The 26,855-nt window shown below is 44.2% G+C and overlaps 3 protein-coding genes across 4 annotated transcripts in view; 1 reads left to right on the top strand and 2 right to left on the bottom strand.

Moving 5' to 3' along the window:
- The window catches only part of clu (clustered mitochondria protein homolog), a 99,262-nt gene extending 80,587 nt beyond the window's left edge, over window positions 1-18,675 (bottom strand). Inside the window, exon 1 of one of the 2 annotated variants that reach the window (XM_075686604.1) lies at window positions 18,502-18,675. In XM_075686604.1, the coding sequence (XP_075542719.1) occupies window positions 18,502-18,625 (124 nt within the window). In that variant the 5' untranslated portion in view covers window positions 18,626-18,675. Of the gene's footprint in view, window positions 1-4,310; window positions 4,551-18,501 lie in introns of those variants that run through there. The other variant, XM_075686605.1, reaches the window with a different exon arrangement.
- A 364-nt stretch (window positions 18,676-19,039) lies between these two features.
- On the bottom strand, window positions 19,040-20,553 carry LOC142576467 (uncharacterized). Its single transcript, XM_075686608.1, has one exon. The coding sequence runs from the start codon at window positions 20,408-20,410 to the stop codon at window positions 19,763-19,765; it is 648 nt and encodes a 215-aa protein (XP_075542723.1). The 5' UTR covers window positions 20,411-20,553; the 3' UTR covers window positions 19,040-19,762.
- Window positions 20,554-20,792: 239 nt separating this feature from the next.
- LOC142576466 (uncharacterized) overlaps window positions 20,793-26,855 on the top strand; it is an 82,011-nt gene continuing 75,948 nt past the window's right edge. The window contains exon 1 of the mRNA XM_075686607.1: window positions 20,793-20,929. The gene's annotated coding sequence lies outside the window, so the exon portion shown is untranslated. The remainder of the gene's footprint in view (window positions 20,930-26,855) is intronic.

Below are 26,855 nucleotides of genomic sequence, written 5' to 3'. Positions count from 1 at the left end.
CATGAAAAGTAACCCAAACAATAACTGCAGGAGGCTCTTGGAGACCCTGATATCATAGGAGTGAACAGCAGAGGCAAAACAAGAGACGATACTTAACTTGAACCACCCCTCGTCAAAATGCAAGCCCCACATGAAACCACTATCACATATAATGTACTTGCCGTCCGTAGTTATCAAACAATAGCACAGTCGAAAAGTTCAGAAGTGGACATGGCATTATACGACTTGGCTGCATTGGAAACAATGAATTGTCAAGTCTCTCTCGCACATGCACGCACACACTTGGTGATCGTAAATTTGTATTTCCCAATTTCCAGCCTTCAAATACTTTTACGAAAACAGTTCTAAGCATGAGAGACCTTTCATTAATTGCTCAAAGATCACATAGTGCATATCAAAACCCACTTGCCTCAGCGAATTAAACAGATCTGCAACCTTTTCTACATGAATGGCTAATGGGCTAGCGACTACCTAATGTGTCATGCTGCTACAGCTGTCTGTCCTTTGGCACAGAAAGGAGACGGTTCTAAGTTCAAGAAGTTTACAGTCAGCAAATCTATAAGGCTGTTGGCATTGTATAATCTTGGCCTTCACTGTGTAATTCAGTCATCTCTCTATTACCTGTGCAATAGGAATGACACAGCTCGGCTACTGTGCATTTAGCAGAGTGTCTGAAAGCACAGCGCTTCAAACTTATGCACAATGCAAACAAGGTCAAGGTAGCAGCCCTGGATTTTTGACACAGCGAACATGCTCCAAACAGAAGTGAGCACAGCAAAGCCGGCACACGAAACAGGAACAGTGTAGCAAACTGTGTCCCTTTTCAACGATAGCCTTTAAGGCTATCTCTCATTCTAACTGAAGTGCAGTGTTATGCATTAGCAATATTATCAACGGACACCAGATAAAAAACAAAAAGAACTTGACCATCGAAACCACTAACTCAACCTCAGGGTTCAGTCTTCAATGCATGCCAGCCAAGTTTGCTACCCGTCACTGTGCTTCGAGCCACAAACACAAGGCCTTTGCATGGCCTACCATAAATTTAATGACAATGGCTTGTCAAATTTAGCTTCTTACAATAAAGCATTGCTTCGCAAATGAATATAACAAACTAACTGTATATCGGGCTATGTGGTAAGGTTACCTTTAGACACCAAAGAACAATTAGGCTGCAGTGGAGAAAAATCTACAAAGAAAAAGGGTTGGACACGAGCATGATAAGCATTGTTGGATCCAGTGCTGGCTTATTCTATGGATTGTCGACACTTTCTGCATACCTGGCCCAGCAAATTCTTCCAAAGATGAAGATGAGGTTTCCCACATGAGGCTGCATTGTCGTATATTAGCATGAAGTTTCCAAGCAAAGCTTGTATTGCCTCACTCGTGTTGGCATCAGTGTTGGTGTTGGCGTACGAAAGAACTCAAGCCACGTGAAAATGAAAATTGCTTGTCGGGCTGCGGATACGAACCACTGACCTCCGAGTTGTGAGACCACTATGCTAACCATTTCAACCCCGGTCAGTTCATCATATGTGCCCGTTAAAGCGAGGTTTTATATGCATGAAGTAGACGCGGCACAAGGCGTGAGCTAGTCACAGGCATCTCCTCCCTCCAGAGGAGGGAAAGGGTGTGATAGTGTGTTCCCTCGCCTCATGCATGCAGTTTCCTGCCAGTTCAGGCCCAGCAGTCTGATGGGGAGGCCACGTTTGGCTCGTTCTGGCAAAGAGCAGGCTGCATCGAAAGAACAGCAGCCGGAGCCGGCCGTGTGTCGCGAGTCGTACGTTCGGCCATGGAACAGGCAGCGTTGGATGAACGCTGCCAAGAACTCAATCGAGAAAGGGCTTGCCGTCATCGTGCTGACCTCACCGTGAGGGAGCACAATGCTGAGGCGTTACGATAACGAACAGCCGTGCATCCCAAGCTTGACTTGCTCCCCTCTTCACAGGAAGGGTGGTCACTTTTTATTTACATATGTTGTCTTGACTGATTCCCTCTCCATTATGCTCATACCAATAAAAAATAACAACAGACCATTTCTTTTTCTCCTGTCGAGATTTCTGTGTGATAAGAAAATGAGTATCGCAGGCTAGGCTGTGCAATCTATCTTAGTCTGGATTTATCTGTTCCCTGTAGTACAGACAGACTTTTGCAGTCTCTATTTTTGGGTTTGGCCACAGAAATGTTCGCTCCCTAGTCTGGAAATAGCTTACTGAAACCAAGTTACTACCTTGCTAAACTGTTTCCTCTTATTTTCCATTTTCAAAATTCTGCATTTTGTTAGCATTGTTAAGTTTTTTTCTTCTGCAGCTTAAATTTATGTGTATGTGACAATGTTCAAGCAATCCTTATCTCTGTCCGTTTCTCTTAACCACGCAGTGCTTAGCCTATTATGTGCTACTGACATTTGGGATGACAACAATGAGAACTACAACAGCAGCTTCAGGCAGAATGAGCAATGGAAGAAAAGGAAGAGGATAAATTGTGAACAACGGTGCTCCATAGTTGCACTGGCCATCAATGCAGAGTCTTTGCACACAGGGCAGGACACCTCCCAATTTTTTTGTTTGCATTCCCAATTTAAAAAGGAATGCACTCTGCTAATAATATGTGCATGCATTTGATGGCTTGCAAATGTTACAGAAAATATCCCTAATTACAAGAATTTTGTCAGCTACAAATATAACAATCAGGATGGCACACATCTGCTCGTGTCTCTTGAGCAAAAACCTTAGGCTAACATTCTGTGCAAGCATTTGCGCAAAAATGAACATGGGTGAACTAACATGCCGAAAGTTTGAGACATAAATGTAAGAGTGAACCAACAAAAAGTGGTCAAACTTTAGTCTATGAAGGACTGCTACCACACAACGTTTTCTTTTTTTTTTTTGTCATACAAGTGTGGAGACGAGACCTGCAGACAACTGCTCAAAAATACAGCTCTCATGCTTGTACTGAAAGTGATGCATATCCTGGAAGACATTAGCACATTCCCACAATTCATATGGCCTTTTCAATTCACGGCTGTCAGCTGCATGCCCAGTGTACACCATAAGGCAGCATGAATTCGGAGACTGCTTTTCATTCGAAGGCTCCAGATGTTTGCGTCTGTTTTTTTGCAGCAGGACAGGAAGGCAACCAGACACATGGTTTTAACAAAGCTAGAAAAAGAAAAAAAAAAGAACTACTGCCGACAGTAACAAGATCGATAAGCTTCCACTCCTGGCAACTAACGATGTTGCAAGGCAAGGACATACTTGTCCATTTTAAATATGGCCGCTCGAGAGACGATGGGGCCCAATGAGCCGTCTACACAAACAGGTAAATAATAATATAAGCTACTCCAAGGAGAACCACTAATGTTTGGAAAAATAACCGATGGCTGTCTCTTGGCAAGGGCTCCTCAGACACAAAAGTGAGGAATGCTTACAAAAAAAAAAAGTACTAAAGAAAGAGCTAAATCTCTAGTCACGCTGGACTTCTTACACCAGTACAAGAGCAGCAGCACGAGATAGGATAAGGATGAGTACACTGGCTATTGTGTTGCAAGATTAAACCAGATGCATAGAGACGCATAATCTAGCCTCCTTTTTTCTCCTTTCTCCTGCCATTTCAGGAGTCTATTGCAGTTCAGTGCAAGCTCTGTTTTGCCCTCAATAGCATGCAGGCAAGCCAAGCCAGCACGCAAAGTTCGAGTCAAAAGCCACAGATTCACCAACCAGGACAGATATGCAATGTGCAGAGCCATTTATCTTCCGTCAACTTTGGCTTGCAGAGGGGATGAATGAACCATTTCCTTGTGCTCGATATGGCACGTGCAGGAATCAAAGCAATAAAAATGGCAACCCAATGCAAGGACATTCAGTGACATTGTGTTTCTATCTACAGCACTTGAATGTCCCACTTGTTTTCCTGTAATGTAGTCGCACGTATAGTGCAAATGTGTTCTTTCTACTATCCCATTCCCCATCCCTATACAGAGTAGCATGCCAGCGGTTGTATACGTGCCAGCAAAATTCTCTGTTTTTATAATATAGAGCCTCTCTCTTCTATCAGCTGCGTTCTGCTCTTTACAGCGATCTACAGCCAATCATATGCTCATTTCATTTTGCCCCAACATTTACCAAATAATTTCATAGCTGCCCAGCTCGTAAACAGGCGACTATCAACATCAATTGCTTCAAAAATGGCACAGGTGCACCTATGACCGTCAACATTTCCCCAATACATATAAGCAGCCAAAATAATAATAATAATAATGAACAAATAAAGCAAGGCTCCGCAACTTCAGTCACCGAGAGACTCCTCACCAGTCGCAGTGCTGTTACCACCTGCCAACGACTCTCCCGTGGCCAGCTTCAAAAGGCAGCCCTGACTCAGGTACACGACCCTCCTTGTTCCGTCTTCCAGAGGCACAAGCAGGAGCATTTTGGGCTCCCTCCGGAGCATAGAAAACACACTATTCCACAGCACAATCACCACCACCACTACCAGTGTGCCACAGACAGCCAGAGCCAGCCACTGCCCATTCACTGCGTACTACTTGGTGGGAGCCTCTTGCTCAGCACGGACAGAGCCACGAGAGCCAGATAACGTATTCAAGGGATCTGACAAGAACAAAAAAAAAAAAAAAAAAGGAGTGGGAGTGGGAAAGACGGGAGGTGATGCCAGACAGCCCAGCCCCGTGTTGTCCAAGATAAGATGGGTAGGCAGAGACAGAAAGAGCATGGTGGGGATGGGAACAGATCCGGGCCGTTTGCTCAGTGCTTATCTCGGAGCTTGTGTTGACGCATGTGCCCTCTGCTATGCTCCCTCTACGACGTATAAAAACACCAGCCATTAACGTTCCCTTTCCCTTTTACTACAGCTAGCTTGTGCCTTCATTTCTTGATAAAAAAAGAACAAGGAGAGAAAGAAGCAAGCAGGTTTACAACTTTAAGAGATTATGTTCTGCTGAGCTGTCGAGTGGCCCGTATGTGCATGAAATAACGTACAGCTGTGCTGCTTGCAAAGAAGCGTGGTTATCGTAACGAGCATGCAAAGTTTTTTTTATCACTTGGTGCAGAACAATTTCAGGTGAACCAACAATAAGCAGCATATCTTTTCTCACTTCTCTCCAGCACACCCATCTCTATGCCACATGTAGGAGAGCACGAGAAGTCATTAAACATTTGTGAAATTGCACTATAAAAGCAAGCATTAACAGCACAGTAAATTATTTCTACTCAAGCTTAAGCTCAGCGTAGTGCTTATGTCAATCGTTTTTCATAGCTCAACAAACAATAAATTACTGTATGTAGAGATATTCCATGTCTAATTATGTGACCATTAGGAGAACTGGGTGGGAGGGAGTTATTCTGTAAGAGTTTACCTAGTAGACATGTCCATTTCGTCTGCTGCTGAAGTGCTGATTGGCTGGAGTGCAGGCCTCCTTCTGACGCCTACCCCAGCCCAGCAAATCAGCACTTCAGCAGTAGATGAAATGGACATGTCCACTTGGCATACCCCCCCTTGTTAAAACTCAAAATTTTTAATTTTCAATTGACGCAAAGGTCGACAAATAATTGTATTACTAATAGGCAATGACAACTGTCGAAATCCACACAGATACCATCAACATTGCAGCCACAGCTCTCTGTACATTACAACACCACAACCCTGCACTGGACAATAACTGCACTGAAATGTTTGTCATGAAAAATTTATTATTAAGTTTATTATATTAAGTGTGCATGCCACCTTTAGCATGCCATGTAGCAATACTGATCGCAGCACCTTTTACGCACATATACTGCCCAGAACAGCGGAAATAATACACAGCCCAAGCTAACTGCCTCCCCCCCTCCTCCCCACCACGCACAGGCGTGTGCGCAGCTGAGCACACATTCCACCAACAGACACACACAGGAAATAGAAAGTGCCGTCCTGTCTGGACCCGACAGAGCGATCGGCATTTGTGACGGCATGACGGCTGAATGAACTCCAGCCTGCAGCTGGCCCAAAAACGTACGTATTCATGCCCACTGTCGAGACCTGACATGTGGCAGGAGAAAACACAAATAGCATCGCAATGTGAAGTAACGAGTGTTGGACACTCTCCTAGGAGAGTACAGAGAATACAGTTCTACATTTGAATTCTATGAACAGGGTTAATGCACATTTAATGAGTGAAATACTCGAAGGAAGAGCTGTAGTCAGGCAAATTAAAACAGTTAGCTATATAAAGTAGGAATAGCGTGCAATAGCTCAGACAGCTTTTGCAATGCCACTGATCCAGAGCTTAAAACCAAGCCACTTTTAGCTACTTGACGACAAGCTTTAAGATTCAAATTAAGCTCTTTATATTGGTAAGTCACAGTATTTGCCATATGTTACAATTATAATTACAGTTGCATATTTTCAATCAAAACCATGAGGCACTGAAGAGTATGTTGATATTATTTTTGGAAATCTGGTTAGACAATGAAGAAAGGGGCTGGGGAGAGAATAGTATACTAGGTCAGTAACCGCCTGCCTTATGTCACTCAAACCTGTCCAATGACCATCACTTTCCTTATCTGATTATTAGATAAAATTTTTAGCTGCCCTCCACTGCATTTCCCTTTCCTTGACAACCACTATTTCTCTAACAGATTGCCAGTTATCTGCTACACAAGTTACTTGACCTGCCCAAACAGATGTTTGCTCCGTCTCAACATGACCGTCATAAATCCACATTTCCTATCTAAATCATACTACCACTGTTTCATCTAATAAGGGAAGACTAATGGTAAATAAAAGCGGTCGACTAGTGTTTCAAGCTACTCAAAGCACCACTCTTGTCGATAACAGAGCTTTTGGGAACGAGAAAATAGTGCAAACCTAAGACAAGAGTGGTGCTGCCATTGCAAAAATACAGTGCCAACACTCTCGAGGCAACACATCCTAAGTGGCAAGCCACAGGTAATAAGAGAAAGGTTAATTACGTCATAATTGAACATGAAAATCGGAACACAGTTTGGCCAACTTCGTTCCACTTTCCAGCAGAGCATTTAACTTTCGCAATGCGCTGTCGGCATTTCTTCAAGGAAGTGTGGTGCCCTCTATCTGTGCAGCCATCCGACTCAAAGCATGAGGCAGCACCTACCGGTCACATTTTTCTTTGCAACTGAGCTTTCTCTTGGCATACAACAAATGTTGTAAGGTTTAGAGAAGGGTAATTTAAATATCTAGACTAATTCAGCATTTGCTTGCCGTGTTCTTTTGCCACTGGTTTATCATTTTCCTTTCAGAAATCAATGACTCCCCCTGAGCGGTTTCTAGGCGATGGCCATCAAACTGTGCATAAATGTCATGGTCCGTGCTTGCATAGTTTACAAGTTCCATTTTTCCTCATCTTGTGAAACAGAAGACTGAAAGGACACTTTAACAGCAACAATGTGTTGACAATTAATCATGCTGACCAGCCTTCCCCCTCCTCCCCCCTCCCCCCAAAAAAGGAGAAATAATAATAAAAAAAGAAGCCAGAATAGGTCTGGTAGTAGCAGCACTCATGAGATAAAAGCAATAAACTACACTGCCTTGAAGCCAAGTCACAGGTAATATCTCTCCAAACAGGAGAATGCATGTACGCTTATGGTCACAGTCACAATGTCACTGTCACAACTTTTAATCCTTATATGACTGACAGCTGATTGCACGGTAATCCTGACACATGGAATGTGCCAAGTCCTTGCCCCTGGATAGTGGCACACACGACCCCACTCGAACAAAGATCAAATGGAGGCATATCAGAGGGAGAGTTCAAGAGGCGCGAGATAATCACCGAGTAAAGTGACTCTTCACAGCAAGACGATGAGCAAAACGAGAACAGCAAAGGAAAACAGTAATGAAACACAAAGCAGACAAGGGATCAGACCAAGCTGCCGTGGAGTGTGACAACCACATATTGCAGTAAAAGACGTATGTTAAGGCCCACTGTTAAAAAGAATACCAAATTGGTTTTTCACGACTGACCACAGCTCAGTGCTGACTGTTACGGGTACAACTAATGCAGCACATCAAGTACTTGTTTTCCCTACAAAATCATAAGTTAAATTTATGTTGGCTTGATTGCTAATTAGATGTTTCTTTTAAAAGGGCACTAAAGGAAAACCTGAATCAGTTTACACTAATGAAGTATTGTTTCAATACTCCATTTTCCTTAGTGTTGCGGTAAGAACTTACTACTAGATGGGAATATTAAGGCCAAGCTTCCACTTAAGGTTTACGCCAGAAATACAGCATGCAATTGTGACGTCATGAATGTCGAAGAATTTTCTTGTATTTGGGTTATTGCGGTTCACTAAATGTTCGCAAGTCTTCAAGTTCATTATTTGCCCATTTTAGAACGACATGCATGTACGTAGTCCATTGTTATAAAAAGAAATTAGGTCACTAGAGACGCTATCAAAATTTATGATGTTATAGCAAGCTGGCATGGGAACTTCAAGGCAGTATCGCCACCCATTGTTAGTTTATGAATCCTTCCTGGCTTAACAACAGGCCTCTTCTCATGCACACCTGCCAACCTTAGAATCGAGAAAAAGAAAGACAAGATCACTACACCGAAAGCTAAAAGAAAAAAAGCTAGGATTGTTTGAATATTTAATATACTGACTGTTTATAGAAGGTCTGCAGACTTACCTGTAGGGCTGCAGATACCTTAGATACCGGTACCTTAGATGCCAGTAGGGTGCAGATACCACTAGGTATCTGCTCGTAATCGTGATGCCCTTGTGGTCATTGCACCATCGTCACTCCAACTTTGTCATCTTACTTTCATCCTGCTGTCACGCCATTGTCGACAAACACTTGCCAGGCATTCGTTGTCATACCATCGCCTAGATGCCGCTGCAGTTGTTCTATCGCTGTCACTCCAGCTTTGTTATCCACCTCTCTTCATGCCGTCGTCTCCACACCATCGTCTTAATACACACGCCATCACTGCGTCGTCATCATGTATTCATTGTCATAGTGTCATTGTGATGTAGTAGTGGTCGTTCCATCATCGTCAAACTTCATGCCACTTTCGCCGTGCTGTCATTTTACCATTGTCATCACTTCAGAAATGTCATCTCATTGTCGTCGTACTGCCACCATGGTTCTATGCCATCATACTTAAACAGTTTTCATGAAACAGTGGTCAGCGCGCAATCTTCGTAATGCACTTGTCATTCCATTATCCTCATACCGTTGCCATGCCACTGTCATGCGTATGCATTATGTCGTACTGATGCAATTGTGGTCGTTCCTTCGTCTTCGTTCTAATGTCATTGTCCAACTATCGCCACACCGTCATCACCACACAGTCGTGATAACATTTTCTCTAGACGTGATCGTCACGCTGCACTTTTGTCATCGTCATCACTTTAGAAACATTGTCTCATTGTTGCCATACTGCATTTGGCGTTCCATCAACATAATTCCTTCTTTGCCATTCTGGTTTAATCATGCTGTCATGCCATCTTGGCATCACCATCGTTGACTCCAGCTTCGTCATCTGGTTGTCCTCACATACTTGTCACCATCCCATTGTCCTCACAATGTCGTCATCACACTGTTGCCGTTATAACATCGTCATTCTTTCAGAACTGTCATCTCAATGTAGTCGTTCCACCTTCGCCATCCTGCCATGCTTATGAGTGACCTTGGTAAGCGATTGCCATACCAAGGTATGGCCAGTGCCAGAGATGGGGAATGTCGCATACAGCCGGAGGAACAGGAGTCTCACAATGGCCACTACAGAATTGAAATAAAACTTCACTTCAGCAATATGCCGTGTCTCTACGTTGAATGAATGCTAATTGCATTGCCGTTGCCAGTTGTTGCCAGATCGGCTGTGCCAAAGTTTTTTGATTATATTTTGTTTTTTAATTGAAAAAATTCCTGTGCACAGTTTGAAGCAGTGAGTGACAAGTGAAATGAAGTTTTGTTGAGCAGCATGAAGTCGCATTTAGCTTCATAGGGTTGTCAGGACCATCTGTACTAAGCACCAGTTGCATTCATCTTAAACTGTACCTTTAAAGGTGTACTAAAGAGAACCATATATATTTAAATCAGTCCAGACTGACAAAGTATTGTTTAATAAGCATGTTCTCATTATTGTGGTAACTGAAGGAGAAAACGAAGGCTACAGTTGCTTTTCTTTATTTCAATTCAAAACACTGGCGCTGGTATGTCAGTGTAACACTACGGCTCTCAATGTATTTTCTTGCATTTGGGTACTTGTGGCTAGGTAAAACGTCTCAAAACTTGCCAGGTTGTCTTTGGCTCCTGTAGAATACAACGTGGGCCATCTTTAACAATAAATTATTAACTAGGCGTGAGCACACACTCAAAACCCACGACATCATGATGAGTCGATGTGGGAATTTCAAGCCAGCATTGCCACCCAACATTGGTATTTGCATCTCTTCCGGCTTACCAAACTTCTCACAGTAAGAAAGGCAACTTACTTTCAGACGAGCACGGCACAATGAAGCCAACGTCAACCGACCATCTTCCTTTTGTAATCTGGGCATCCCTTCTTCACGATGCACTTGCCAGTTCTACTGGCCTGCCGCTGCCCCTTCCTTGTCCCGCCAGCCTTCCCAGGCCCGCCAGTCTGGAACTGTGTGGCAGTGATCGGTGACATCACAGCCGCCTGAAACTCCTGGCCCAGTGGGCATGGCAAAATGAAGTCGACATCAACACTCACTGACCGTTTTCCTTTTGTAATCCTGGTTAGCTACTCATATTCCTCTGTAAAGTCTAGTAATTGATTTGTTGTCAATGTGCCGTGTTTTCTTGCGTGCAAGGTCCTCCTTTGCAGAGACTGTAGATTCAACCCAAGCCCTGATGCGAAAAGCATGTCAACTGACATCGCTGCAGGTGGTGTCCCAGCTGGCGCCATCACGCACTGCTTTATCAACGTCAGTGCCGGGGTAGCAGAACTTGACAAGCTTGTGCAGGATGGCAAACTGTCCGCAGGTAAAATTAATTACCTTCGTAGCACTGTAGGGCCGCTTCGATGTTGTTTAACTCAGCAATACGAGAAGTTGGTTGACCTTGAAGATTGCAGCTGTCGCTCTAAGTTGGTTGTTTACAGCATATCTGAAGTGCCCAATGAAACTTCCATTTAACTATTTGAACTATGAAATAAAATAGCACACAAAGTGTTCGAACAAAGGGTTGTGGTAAAATGTACATCACTTGGTAGAATTCACAGGCTTGGGTGTAAGCCAGTGAATACAGATTACAATGAAAAACAGTCCACTCTAAAAAAAAAAAAAAAGATAAACTCCAAGGGAAATGTATTTTCATACAAAACGATTATTCTCAGTGCACACTGCATAGGCGGAAGCTGCTCTATGAGAGTGCACGTGGTGATAAAGAAAATGGGAAAGAAAAGCCTGCCATATCAATTTGAACTGTGCATTGACAATGACATGTTTGTGTGGGACAATGATTCAACAGATGCAACAATGCAGACACAGCAGCTGACAACTACATGTTCTGTCACCCCAGCATCTGCACCCATTAAACATGGACACAGGAAGTGTAGTTAGCACAGCATTGCATAACTAGAAACCCTACTCCTTTGTCGTGGCTCCCACAGATGAACCAAAACATGGCTTCATGAAGAAATGAAAGATGGGGACTTGATTCCTGGTTCCTACAATACATATTAGAAGGGAGAGACATTTTTGCAGTGGTGTAGGCATTATCATGAGCAAGAAATTGTCCATTTTGCTATTAGAATAAATTGAAAATCATGAACGGTTGTTTCTGCCGCTCAACTTAAATGGATTGCTTAACCTTGCAGCAGTATCTTGCACACAATGTGCCACCTTGAACTGCCTACCCACACTTTATGAACATATAGTTAAATATTTGAAAGCGATCATAACAGTAGCTGGTGACTTTAACCTTCCGAAAGTTAATTGGAGAAAACTCATCTTCCCTCACGAACCAAATAATGTTTGACACAATGTTAGCATCCAACCTCGAGCAAGTGGTTGATCTTCCAACACGGGTGCAGAAATCTTCTTCCTCTATTCTAGTCGTCTACAGCAGTGCCATATGCAACGTGGATGTAACTGTTGAAGAGGGCATACCTGATCATAAGCTTATGTGTTTTAAATGTTAAATGGACTGTTCAAACCATAGTGCAATTAAAGAATTCAAATCTGCCAAACTTTTCTAAAGCCAAGCCCGTTCTTATATCTCGAACTAGCACTGGAGGACTTCTCTGACGATATTCATGGTGATGATGGCAACCCTCTCTACTCAAAGTTCAAATCTATTTGGCACTTTTGCACTGATAATTTCACTCCAGACAAAATAAAAATGGTTCACCGAAAAAACACTTGGATTAATTAATTGGGACATAATCCACCTTGTCGGGAAAGTAAAAAGACAGCAAGAATGCAAAGAAAGTTGCTCCAACATTTGAAGAGCACAAACAATCTGTCACCAAAAAACATTTGACTGGGCGGGCAATTTTATGATTTCAAAACATTTATGTAGTTCCTCAAGACTGAGCCTGCAAAATTTTGGTCTCCTTGAGCTCAAATGAGCTCCAAACAATTGTCTACTTAAAGATTACTGAATGGGTAATTCATTCAGTAATCATTCATTCATTGGAGAGTTATGATCTCTCCAATGCTATTCACAGCGTGTTTACAGGACGTATTCAGAAACCTGGATTGGGAAGGATTGGGGATAAAAGTTAATGGAGAATACCTCAGTAACTTGCGATTCGCTGATGATATTGCCTTGCTTAGTTAATCAGGGGACCAATTGCAATGTATGCTCACTGACCTGGAGAGGCAAAGCAGAAGAGTGGGTCTAAAAATTAATCTGCAGAAAACTAAAGTAATGTTTAACAGTCTCGAAAGAACAGCAATTTACAATAGGTAGCGAGGCACTGGAAGTGGTAAGGGAATACATCTACTTAAGGCAAGCAGTGACGGCGGATCCGGATCATGAGACGGAAATAATCAGAAGAATGAGAATGGGCTGGGCTGCGTTTGGCAGGCATTCTCAGATCATGAACAGCAGGTTGCCATTATCCCTCAAGAGAAAAATGTATAACTAGCTGTGTCTTACCAGTACTCACGTACGAGGCAGAAACCTGGAGGCTTACGAAAAGGGTTCTACTCAAACTGAGGACGACGCAACGAGCTATGGAAAGAAGAATGATAGGTGTAACGTTAAGGGATAAGAAAAGAGCAGATTGTGTGAGGGAACAAACGCGAGTTAATGACATCTTAGTTGAAATCAAGAAAAAGAAATGGGCATGGGCAGGACATGTAATGAGGAGGGAAGATAACCGATGGTCATTAAGGGTTACGGACTGGACTCCAAGGGAAAGGAAGCGTAGCAGGGGGCGGCAGAAAGTTAGGTGGGCGGATGAGATTAAGAAGTTTGCAGGGACGACATGGCCACAATTAGTACATGACCGGGGTTGTTGGAGAAGTATGGGAGAGGCCTTTGCCCTGCAGTGGGCGTTGATGATGATGAATTCATAATAAGCAACCAACGAGCTTCTGAATTTGATCATTAGCTTTACTCTGCCTTCTCCAGATCACATTGGTGCTCTCCAATTGTTGCCGACACAGAAAATGTTATGGAGGCGCATGCCCAACCCGTTGGTGACGTGCACATGGGACTCTCCAGGTGATCATTGTCAAATAAAAAACAGAGTTCATAACACCACTCGGCCACACATTGTGCAAGGAGGACTTCGCAATGCAGCATTTAATACATTTGGTCTTCCTTGGAATGTTTTTGCATAGAGCTCATTGTACATGCCTTTCATACCCTGCAATCAAATGACTTGCTTGTGAATTCCTACAAGCCATTATGTACACACAGTACGATTGTACAGAACTAATTTCATAGCACACGGGTGCACGTTTTATAAGCTTTGAAATCTGAAATCAAAAGCATGCAGTCCTCATAATATTCCAAATGCTCTGCTTTGTTGCTATGCCAAGTGGCTTTGCCATTTTCACCCATTATTTTGCATAAGTCTATTTCTCATGGCATCATTCCATCAGGCTGGCCTGCTGCTCGTGTCGTGCCCATCTTTAAGATTAAAGTCGACCCAACTTTACTGTCAAGCTATCGCCCCACAACACTGATGCGTACACTGTGCAAGCTCCTAAAGCATATCTCAAATTTTATGGTGAAATTTCATGAAAAATGCAACATTGGCCTCATTCCAACATGGCTTTCACAAAGGACTGTCTACTACAACAGCTCAGCATCTCTCTACTGTTCCTACCTTTGCTACAGTTCTTAATAAAGCTGGCCAGATCAATGTTATAAAGTTTTCAATAGGGCCTCTCATTTTTGTTTGATAATTGAACTTAGCAGCTACGGCTTTCCACCCAACCTGGTAAACTGGACATCTACATATCTGAGCATGCGCAGGCAATTTGTTGACGTCAAAGACTATCGCTCTGGATGCTTCCCCGTACGCCCCAAATTGCAACAAAGCAGCATGCTCAGACCTTTACTTTTTATAGTGTATATTAATGATTTAACAGCTTGCATTGATGACAGTGTTAGTAATAGGTTGTTTGTGGATGAGTGCTTACGTTACAAAGTGATTAACAATAAAGACAACCAAGTAATTCTCAATAAATACCTCAGCAAGATTTCAGACTGGTGTGAAACTTGGGAAATGAAACTCAATGAATAAAAAAACTGTGCTTATGTGCATTACTAACAAGAAATGCCCTCTAGCATATCAATACACTATTAAGCAATGTGCAATTATCAAAATATACTTTTTTAAACATTTACGCATTGCGATCAACAATTGCTTGAACTGGTTGCAACACACTGACAATGCCTGCATCTGGTTAGCATAAACTAGGCCTGCTAAAACAAGCTTAAACACATGCCTTCATCAGTGAAATTTCTACCGTTCAACAGCCTGATAAGGCCAAGATTGGAATATACCAGTGTCGTCTGGGACCTGTTCATGAAAATGGGCATAAACAAACTGGAGCACATCAACAGACTAGTCATCCACTCCATATTTTATTGTTATGGATGGAATGACTTTGCATGTCCTTTAATGAATGAAATATTTTTGTCACCCTTGAAGCTCAGAAATGGTAGCACGTCTTAAGCTTTTTTCTGCCTCAGGATAGCTGACTTCTAGTTTTATCCTTCACCTTATGTCCAGTCACTATCAGACCAACTAGGCATTATCACCCCCAACAAGATCAACTCTTATTTCCATGCACACTAATTAGGTCCCCCCCCAGAGAAATTACAGTATGAAATGCTGTGTCTGCCGATATATTCATGTCCGATAATGTACCACGTGCTACAGAAAAATTGTGTTTGTAACAAGCATTTTTTTTTGTGTGTGTACCTGTGTGTAAAACGAGCTGTGCCTGTGCTGCAAATATGGTATGGTCTGATTATTTCCTAGGGTCCTCATGCCGCAAATGGTTGCTGGCTGACATGTTGTTCTTTCTATGGAAAAGTTATCTTTGCTTTTACTGCAATGTACGCAGTCCCTTGCATTGTATGCTGAACTTCTCTTTTTCTTCTCTTCAGAGTGTCATTGCATTAGGCGTCACAACTGTTTAAACAATAATCCACTCCTGCCTGGTCCCCAGATTGGCCTGCAGTATTCTTCAAATAAAATAATAACATAGCTAACTCAATTTTCTCTTTAGTGTCCCTTTAAATCCGTCTACTGAAATATGAACGTTTTTACTATTATAAAGTACAGTTGCTATTTAACACACACACACACACACACACACACACACACACACACACACACACACACACACACACACACACACACACACACACACACACACACACACACACACACACACACACACAAATCTTGGTGGCCTCTGAATTAATGCAAATATCAAATTTTCACACCTACAAACATATGGGATATGCTCTGTGACTGAAGCCCTTTCGCCATAATCAGTGAAAAATAAATACTCTTAGCTTACTCAAGGCAAGGCAATGACATGGTTCACTTCTATTCAAAAAATGCAAAATATTTCAGCAATGAAATGCCCATATGCATGCATAGCAAACTGCAAGCACGAACCTGCTACTGCGACGGAGAATGGAAAGTCACGTCTCAATAATTTAAATTGACCGAAAGCTGAAGATATATTAACCTAGAGGCATGTGAGGTGCAATCAGAAAATGCCTGAGCTTTTGCAACTCTACGATTGAATCACACACAACAGCACAGATATTGAACAGAGCTGTTCTCAGCACTTGTCCAAAGCCACCATCCCCCACCCATGGAGGTTTTCTGTTCGTGTGCAACTTCCACAAGTATCATAACTAGTATAGTAGGGGTGCGTGGATATCTGAACTGGCAAACATGAACTGACTGCCCCTGTTTCAAGCCAACACATTTTCTTTGAAAATTTGACGTTCAATCGTGGCCAAAGATGTGTGATTACCATGATTACTGGGTCTGGCTGCCATAAACTGGAAAGGGGACGAATATGCTGCACCAGCCAGCTGTGAGTCAACAAGAAACTGAAGTGATCTTGCATGCTGCCTAGTTGGAATTTCATTTTTTTTTTTTATGAAAGTGACACGGTTTATTTTTCTTTAGTATCAGTGCTTCCCTTGTTTTTGTTTTTTTCCTTCTCTCAAAAGGGCAAAGCAATATTGCAAACCTGCATTTTTTTTCGAGCATTCGTTAATGAACACAAACGGCAAAAGCAATCGGCAAAAGGCGCCTCATTATGGCCTCTCGGTAACGATGGGCCACCGGCTGATGCGAGAGAGAGAGAGAAGCAAAAACGAAGGAGAGAGAGAAGGCCCGCCCGCCCGCCACGGAACATTTGGGTGGACGCAAGAGACCACGTCGATCATCGAATTAATGTTTTCGCGACCGCGCCACCAAGCCGTCCATTACCGCGAAGTGCGAGCAGCGCCAAACGCTCGATCGACTCGAAACACGAACATCTGATCGGCGATTCCTACTACCCCATCACATCCTCTACGCGCGGCACTGTTGGAATATTTTTGCCACACCGCAATGAAATCCGTCGGAATCGGATTACGAAGTCACGCGCTCGCACGTAATTCCGGGCGCGCCGCCTTTAAGATCACGCGCGCGAGGCGCTACAGCGTGCGTCAAAGCGGTCGTCGGTGCGCAGAAGGATCCGTCGCGGCCTTCGGACATCATCACGTAATCGTCTGCAAGTCGCGCTCGCTCGCGGCCCGGAGGGCATTTCTTTCTCCTTCGTATTTTTTTTCGTTGTTTCATTCTGCGACGTAGTGTAGTAGCACTTTACTTCACAATTGCGGGCAACACGGCCCAAGTCGAGCGGAAGTATTTAGAAGTTGCTTGCTAGCGGGCTAAGCTAAAGTCCGGAGGGCACCGTTCACTTCCCAAGAGGCTTCTTCGTCAGACAGCCTTTCTTTTTTTTTGTTCCTCATTCTACCACGCGTGACGGGAGATAACGACGCGGCGACAATCGCTGCGGGTGAACAGAGATAAAAAAGAACGGTGCACGCCGGTGAGAGCGCGCGCTAAAGCGGCTAAAGCACCTAATTCCTCTTCCGCAAGTAGAGCCATGCGTCGGGTCCCCCGAAGTACGGCGGGGAAACCGATCACACAGGACGGAAATTATCGCTTCCGTTTCGCAATTTCTTCGGCACGTGCCAACAACATGCGAAACCGCGCCAGCAGGGCTGGAAGAGATACAACTCCCAGCGTTTACCCTCGAGAAACTCTCGATATTTGAGCGCGTTTGTGAAAGGAAGAAAAAATAAATAAATAAACAATGGGGGGGGGGGTAGAATTCCTCGCGCGAACTATCTCCGGTCCCATTCTGGAAGCCGGCAGCTGCAATCACGCCGACTGCTACTCAAGCACGCCGAACCATCCGGGCCGAACGGAGTGGAAAGAGCGACAAAAAACAGCTGAGAGAAGAAACGTACATATATATTGATGAGCAGGAGAAAAGCCCCGAAAACTTCGCTCCTCCTTGCCCCTTGAGAAAAAAAAACTGCGCTTTTAACATCGCATTACCGATACCCTCCCATTTTTCAGGAAGGTGAACACGACAGAGAGGGGCGCGGTAACCCGCTACACCAAGAGATGGGCGCACTTTCGCCGACTACGATCAAGCGAAACCCAAAGCACGCAATATCACGAGGTTCAAACGAAAGCCGCAGGTCTCGGCATGCCTAGGCCTAACCTCCAGAGGAAAAGGTCAAATAAAGGTAGCCCAACGAAGTCGCTCCCTGGCTGCACCTAGAAGACGATACCGAACGCGTAATCGCGGCCGACATTCGGCGGAAGACCTTGCCGACTCTGTTTCTCGGTCATCGACGCACTTTCTTGGCTTTCCGCAGGAAAGCGGAGAAAATCTGCGCGGGTAGAAGCGCCGACGGATCACATGTGAGCAGCGTTGGCTGATAGCTCGGCTCTACCTCGACGAAGAAAAAAAATGGACGAGGGAAAAAAAGACTTACCCGAGCCGTTATCGCATCCGGCAGAGACGCACAAGTCTACTCCGTTCACTGCCGCCTCCTGCAGCGCAGGGCCGGACAGTAATTTGGCCGAATGCTCATTTTCAAGGGTCCCAACGAGAGTCATATCGTCTGCACTGCACCGCTCGCACGTGGAAAGCCTCACAGACGGAGCCGCTGGGCATGTCGACGGCAGCGCCACTCGTAAACGCAGCGTTTCTATTTTTTCGTTAAAATAAAGGAAGGAGGCGAAAAATAAAAGTTTGGGCGCCCTCATGAAATTTGGCTCTCATTGCCTGTTTGAATAAGTGTCCGAATATTTATTTTCTCGAAAGGACATGTTTGTGTGGGAAGCAGTTGCGTATCGCCTTCTGTTTGGCGATAGCAGACGACCGGCGATGCGCTCGAGACTAGCCGTTCCGATCGGTTAATTGTACGTGTTGCATTTCACATAATGATCGGGATATACTTCAAGTTTTCAAAAAGGTTTTGTGAGTGCATGCGAAATTCAATCAAATGGAAACGTTCCACTTACGCGCACTTTGCTGCTCCATTTTGTTTTATTACAATGCGTTCAAGGCATGGTTAGCATTGACTGCATCGCTTATATACATAGCGGTGCAGAGATCACATTTATTCCACACTGCTTCATAAATATATTAAAATCACCGGGCATCTACTGACTATGTACGAGACCAGAGGAAGGGCAAAAACATTCTCATTATTCTACGATCAGCAGCGGCAGGCTAAAAGTACTGCAGATAAAAGTCGCAAAAGCGCGCAGCACACAAAATCTAAAGAAGAGCGTTAACTAGCCACAAGAACGTCCCCTAAACGATTAGCTGCCGCTAACGATGATAAGTGAAATAAAACCGCGAAGTTGTAGAAAGTGTTTCACTCCACCCTTGCATTATTTACACTTTAGATTCGCACACGCAATATTTGACACGACCAGAAACAAGCGGTGTTTTTTTTTTTTTTTTTTCGCGCTTTGGAATGTCTAGGGCATGGTCTACAGTGACGCACACATGTCCAGGTACACTCAGTTCATCGAAGAAAATTCAGGCGCTTCCGCTAGAAACTCGCACAATACGCGAGTGTACAAACACTGCGAGCGTGCCGGCGGGGCGCCTCCGTAAACACAAGCGTAAAGACGCGCGCGTCACCATCGAATCTGTCCCACCCCTGGATGAGGTGCGGAGTAGTCTCGCAGTGAGAACTACAATAAATAAAGGAGCTTTAGTCCATCGCGGGCGAGCATCGGCTATCCAGCCATTTCAGAGGGCGGCGTCGTGCTGCTGCCGTCCGTCTGAGTAGCGAGGCTGAGTCTTTGCGGCGGCGGCGGGTCGAGACCGACCACTTCCTCATGCCGCTCGGCCGGGTGGTGGGGGTCGCCGCCGTTCTCAAAGCTCCTTTTAAAGGCGCTCTGATGGTTCGCGAAGCAAGTGGGGTCGGAAAGCTGACGCAACGGAAGCAGCGGCAAGGGGCCGTTCGCCGCCGACGGGTCGGTGGCTTCGCAGCCGCTAGTCGCGGCAGCGACGCTGGCAGCAGCCGCAAACGACGGGGGTTGGTGGTGGTGGTGGTGCGCCGAGAGCCGCTCGTCCGGCCGCTCTAGCTTGACCTGAACGGCAGGCTTGGGCGGCGCTCCCCCGGGGCCGTAGAAGGCCGTGTACGTGTTCACGGTGGTTTCATCGTCACCCGAAGTGGTGCGCGGCCGGCCCGAGCGGGGCCGTACGTTCAGGTGGCCCTCGCTCTCCCAGCGTTGCACCCAAAGGTTGACGGCCGTCCACGACAGGTGGAGTCGGCGCGCGATCTCGCTCTTGTTCTTGACACCCGCCTCCCAGAGCTCGATGATTTGCCATTTCACAACGTCGCCGGTCTCACGGCGACCCCTGGGTTTGCCCCGAGGCATGCCTCCACGCGGTGCGTTTCACTCAGCTCCGTCGCGTAGCTTTTCGCATCGCGGTGCCGGGTGAAAGTTTGGTTAGGCTTAGCCAGCGCCCCGACAGGGAAGCCGACGACGCGCGGCGGCTCGCTTGCGGCGCTCTCGCGGGCGGCACAGCCAAGAGCCAGAGATGCAGCCATGTCTGGCCAACAAGAGGCGTAGCAAGCCGGAGCAACAAACACAAAAAAAGAATCGTCAAAAATATATCTTATAAATTGTCAACGCTTTTTAAAGGCCTCATATGTTTGTTTGTAATACAGCAATTAAATGAAATTCGATTTGCCAGCTTAGCTCACGCCCAGCTTCGCCCGCAGGGGGCGATACCGTGCGCCGTTCTTCATGATGTCGTCTGTCATGTCCCGTGTTGTGGAACGACGCGTTGTGATTCTTTCGCAGCGAAACTCGTCCGTTCGTCACTGAACAGCGATATTGTGGATGCGCGGCAGCCCGTCGCAGTGCTTCACACGTTGCACATCCGACTTAAAGGTACGAGGCCAGCCTCCAGAAGCGCTTGCCAAACCCTGCCACGGTCCACGTCGCTCACCGTGATGAGGTGCGGCTGTGGCCGCGAGCGAGGCGAATCTGTGGAATGGAGCGTCTGGTTGCGGTTCCTATTCGGGGAAATACGTGATCGCGGCGGTTAGAGCTGGGCCCGAGTTCCGCTATGGAAAGACGTGGCCGGTTCTATTTTCGCAGCATAAGGCGCGCTCTTTCACGATGGCAGCTTGCTGCTATTTTCGAGGACACTTTCGCATTCCCGAAATGACGAAAAAAAAGCAAACAAGAAAATAACCGTACACGATCCGAACGTTATTTACGCGCGACTCGGCCCGGCACCGAGCAGATGGGGTCGTTTTGTGGTACCTTCGTGCGCGTTGCGATCATTTTAGTGCGAGCTTAGATGTTCCGTTGCGTTCTCTGTCCCTGCCTTGCCTATACATAGAGGAAACCGAGGTCCCCAGTGTAATTAGCGAACCGTCACCGCTGAACATACGCTGCACGCGGCATTTGTCTTTTTGGAAAAGTCTCCTATTATCGCGTGCTCTCTGCGATTGAGCAATGCATTTGCTTGCCATTTGGAACGTGTGGATGTCACGCTCACTTTCATAGACGGTGCGCGCGCACTGGACGAAAGGGGTTTAGCCTGACGTTTGTAATATGATCGGCATTAAAGCTTGAAACGTCGCCCGTGAGAACGTTTTCAGAGCCTAACCTAGTGTCACACCGATATGGCAAGGCGCTAATTGATCACGCCGTGCCTCATTAATTTATTTACAATTAATCAATATGAATATACATAGTTTAGCTAGGTTCTGAAACAAACGAGTATTTTGTTGATTTATTCTACGACTTTTGGATACACTTGCGCAAGCATTCAGCTATAACAATCTAGCAATAACTTTCGTAAGGAGTTACGTATTCGGAGTGAATTATGGTGCGACGTTGACACCTAGCTGGCACACATTCTTTTTTCCCTTTCACCCAACCTGGTGTTCTTGAACACCTTCAACTTGAACACTGTCCTATAGTTTCCTGTCAGCATTAATAATCCGAATGATGAAAGTGCGGCGACTGCAGATAGTTTTAAGTTCGATCGCGGCCTTTATGATTAATCCACTGACTGGTGAGTTAGGCTGCACGCAACAGTGCAGCCTAACTATTTATTATTCTTAGTACGTGTTCCTGAAAGCTGATTTGCGTGTGTAATTTTCACCTACTAACCAAGCTGCCTTTATTAACCGTGCAAACAATTAGTACATCGCAAATACGTCAACTGTATCTGTTAGAACAGCCGAATGCACGAGAAAGGAGAAATCGTTTTTCCCGGCAACCACTGCACTAATTTTGATGACGTTTGTTGCATTTAAAAGGGAAAATTAAAATTTAGCGGCAGTAGCGAGTAGATGTTTATTCAGGCCGTCGTTTTCTGAGACAAAATTTGTTGAAAATTGGAAAATAGAAAATAAAACTCGAGTACCGAGCCTTCAACTCAATAATAAAAGTTGCATTGCATTTCTGTAAGCGGCATCTATTAAAACATGTGAAGTGGACTAAATTGATGTATTTTGCACTGCTCTGAAATATGCCACTAAATTGTGAATGGGACTTTTGCAAAGCTCATGTCAACCATGTAATGAATTCATGAAAGCTGTAAATTCATACATCAAATTTGGTTGCTTTAGGTGTTCTAATAGATGCAGTCTACAGGACTGCAATATCTGCTTTTGTGCAATGTTACAAATTTGTAAACTTTGTGCTTCAATGTTTTTAATGTTACCACTTTGTAGAAACTTTTGCAAAGAAATGCCAGGCCATAAATAAAAATTTCTTCCTGCAGTCACTAGAATGTAACTTTCTCAAATGCATCAAACTTCATTCAAATCAGGCCAGCGGGTGTCTCACGAGGACATTCCTGCATTTTTACATGTGGGTGAACACGAAAATCTGAGTTGGCCCCAAGCTAAAGTCTCATCTTAAATAATGACATTTAGGCATCACACTTAGCAAAAAAATTGTACATTGCACTTGCAGCGCTGTGATATTTGTGTTTTTCTAATAGAATAGCATGATTGTACATTTGATGGCACGATCTAAAAAAAAAATTTTTTTTGTTTTTGAACATTTCGTTAGAAGTATAAGCCTGCTGTAAGTCAGAAAAGGAAGGAACATGAAGCATCAGTCTACAGCCAACTGAAGTGGCCAACAGTGATTGTACATTGCTCCAGAATTTACCACTAATTTATGAGCAGGGCATTTTGCAAAACACATGTGGACAGTAATGTAACAAATTCTCATCAGCTGTAAACTATGCTTTCATATATTTATGGCAGATTAATTCAAAAGAAGTCGGTTGCAGAATAAGTTGGCATCAAAAGTAGCCAAGCATGCAGAGAGAAGCAAAGAGATCAAAATGGGACCAAGGCACTCACTGAACGACGAGCGTTGAGCTAGTTCACAAAAGTGAAGAAGTGAAGGCATTTCAGTAGCCATCAAAGGTCTCCGATAGCCATCAAAGGTCTCCGATTCCCACATATGTGTGGGATCTGCCATCTTTCTTTTCTTATTCTTTTTTCTATTATTGGATAAGAACAATTAAAATTAAAGCATAAGCCCTAGGAGGTCCTGTTTTGTTGAACGTGATCAGCACTGGTGGGCTTTTGAGTTGGAGGAAAACCCGCTGCGTTGTCTTTGGTGTACTGTTGCCAAGCACGAGGTCGTGGGTTCGATTACCAGCCGTTGGGGCCGCATTCTGATGGTGGCGCAAAGCAAAAAAATGCTTATCTGTAACGCTTTTGGTGTGCAATAAAGAACCTGAGGTGATCGTAATTAAGCTCGAAGCTTGAGCAAATTGGTATGACTGCATATTAAAGTACAGCCTTAATGCTTGCCTCAATAATGTTAGTGGTCATGCTCGTGGTCAATAATAATATGTAGTCATAGTTAACCCAAAGCTCCACACCATGACATCTCTTGTAGCCCACAGGTTACATTGTCCTATTAAACCCCATAACTTGATTTAAAGTTAGAGAAGAGATTAGACAGTCAGCATTCAATGCACATCAATTTCTATCATGGGTTTCATTTTTCATGAATTTTTTTAGTAAATATGTTTGCAATGTGTACTGTGGGAAAATCAAGGCATTTTATGAAGATTTTTTGTTCCTGCATTCTTGCTCATGTTTTGTACCTAGATATGGTCAACACCTTTCGAACCTTTAATATCCCATCATTCCCATAGTGTTATAGCTCACATAGACGGTGCTGCAACATTTTTTTTTTACTGTGGGTAGTATTCTATAAAACTCCGACCAAGGCTGCTACAATACTTGAGATGCAAGAGTGACCTTATATAACAATTACATCCTTGTCTAAGATTGAGATCGGGACAACTTGGACAGCTTGGCTAAAGCAAAAGGTCGCAAGTGCAAATAAAACTAATGCTCACATGGCACTTACACATATGTCGCTGTGCAAGTGTACTGCTTGCCATCTGTATGTCCTGTTGCCGACAATATGATTGCCCAGCATTGCTGCCCAAGTGATTAATCATTGCTTATGGTTTCCTTAAAAATAAAAGGAGGCATTTCACTATGAGCACCCAAAAAGGGTACAACTCAACTAACTGTCCATGGCTAAAATCAAGATGGATGTCTGAAACATATCAAAGCATCTGATATGTACAGGCGCCGACAAAAGTGGTATACTCCACGCAGCGGGAGCTGGAGCAGCGGCACACTGCATCGCGACTCCATCTACATTCACACGAGTCAAGCGACATGCTTGCAGATAATAAAGGGCACCCACTGGCTGTCTCGATCCCAGATGCTGCCTGTAGATGGCGTTGCGATGCAGTTTGCCATTGCTCTGGCTCCCGCTGCGTGGAGTATACCACTTTTGTCAGCGCCTGTACCTATTATCTATTACTATTATCTGTTACTATTTGCAAGCTTTACTGAATCTTATTTTGAAGGCTGCCTTCTCAGTTTTTAAGATGTAATGTGAAACCCTTTGTTTTCCAGGATTGATTATGTGCAGAATAATTTACTTGAAATGTGCTTAGCATACATAAAACAAATGTATACATGACAAGTTTGTTTTAAAAAAAATTCAGAGGGCATTTAGTGGATTAATTCGAAAGCATTGTGGCTACGTCAGCAGAAGCATGGCGACATCCGGTGGTGCCACTGGCGGAGTGGCGTGACTCAAGCGGCCATGGCAGCAGAAGCGCTGCGCCAGGACTAACAGTGTTTGTCACAAGGTGTGCACAATACAAGGCCATGGGTTCGACTTCCACCAAAGGTCGTGGGTTCATGTGCCTCGATTAACTCTACCTTAATTAACTGTGCCTTAACTAACCTCTCCTTCACTAACACACCAAAGGTCATGGGTTTGAGTGCCTTAATCAACTCTACCTTAATTAATGGTGCCTTAGTTAACACTAAAGGTCGTGGGTTCGACTCCCTTGAAAGGTCGAGGATTCGTAGCCTTTTTGTATCATGTTTTGGTCACACGGCCAACACTGGATTTTCTGCTCCATGGTGCACTTAATGCTTTCAGATTAATAACTTGAAATGTGGTAAGCACATACACTAAACAGATATGGATGGCAAGTAGTAGTAGTATAAGCTTTATTTATGTCAGTGGTTTGGAATGGTGGGTGGGCCCCTCAGTTTAGAGCTCCGCTGGTCTCTGCGGTTCACTGGGCTTGGTGGAAAAGAGCTGTCTGGCACTCTAGATCTTCGCTAGCAAGCCAAACTGCCTGTTACTCGGCATTTGCACTGTAAAGGGCGAATTGGAATTCGGAGGCCGTAGTTGACACGTCCACATGACATGTGCAAGAGTTGGCTGCTCGCTGCACCAAGGGCAGGTATCAGCATAGAGTGCAGGGTGTATTACTAAGTATTTGGAGGCATGGATATGTGTTTGTCTGTATGCAGCACCAGTCCCTGGTCTGTACCCCCGTAAGGTCGGGTTGTGGGCAGCTGTATTTTTGTCTCTCTTTTATTTGGTTTTCAACGATGTCGTGGGGGTGGATTGGGGTTCCTCGACAGGCGCAACTGGTGCTCGAATGCTTATTTCTCGAGCAATTCGGTGTGCCCTTTTGTTTCCCTCGAATCCGGAGTGCGCTGGGCACCAGATTACTGCATGGTGCCATGACAACCTTGCGTTAAGTAATCATGTGACGCATATAAGCAGCTGCTAAACTTAATGGATTTTCTGGCCTGGGGTGTCATATTCTTTGTTAAAAAATTGTGTGTTCTTACATTTTTAGAAAGGTTTGCAGAAGTAACAAATATAACCCATCTTCCTCTTTTTATTGTTTTTTATTTGAAGTGATTTGAGCTGTACTGATTTTGATGAAATTTATTCTACATCAAGGAAAGAAGTTAAAATTTACTGACATTAGGGAGGAAACATTTTATTTAGGCCATGTATTTTTTTTTTTTGAAGAAATTGTCGGAAATTGGTTTAAAAGAATGCAGCATAAAGGTTACCATGCTTCAGCTCAGCAGTGAAAAAGCATTATCACTATTCTGTAAGCTGCTTCTATTGGGACCTCCAGAGTGCACAAAATTGGTATGGAGTAGGAGTCTTGGGAAATCTTTACAAACAGTGTAATAATATTATGTAAGCTGAAAGGTAATTTATCCTATTTGTCTGCTTTAGACAATTCAATAGGCACACTTTATAGAACTCTGGAACCTGTTGCTGATGTGGAGTTACTTGGTTGTAAGCTTTGTGATTCAATTTTCTGAAATTTGTAGATTTATTGCATAAAATAATTTTATATAATTACTGAAGTAAATGAAGTTTTGTGATTTATCACCTCTGAGCTACAAGGTTGCATTCGAGAGTTTACTTACATTTACTGGCAGAATGGTCACTACTGTCATGTGACTTGCATGTCACT

Source organism: Dermacentor variabilis, chromosome 3 (genome assembly GCF_050947875.1).
Source record: "Dermacentor variabilis isolate Ectoservices chromosome 3, ASM5094787v1, whole genome shotgun sequence".
NCBI lineage: Eukaryota > Metazoa > Arthropoda > Arachnida > Ixodida > Ixodidae > Dermacentor > Dermacentor variabilis.
Note: the sequence above shows the minus strand (reverse complement) of the source record. Positions and strands in the feature narration are given on the sequence as shown.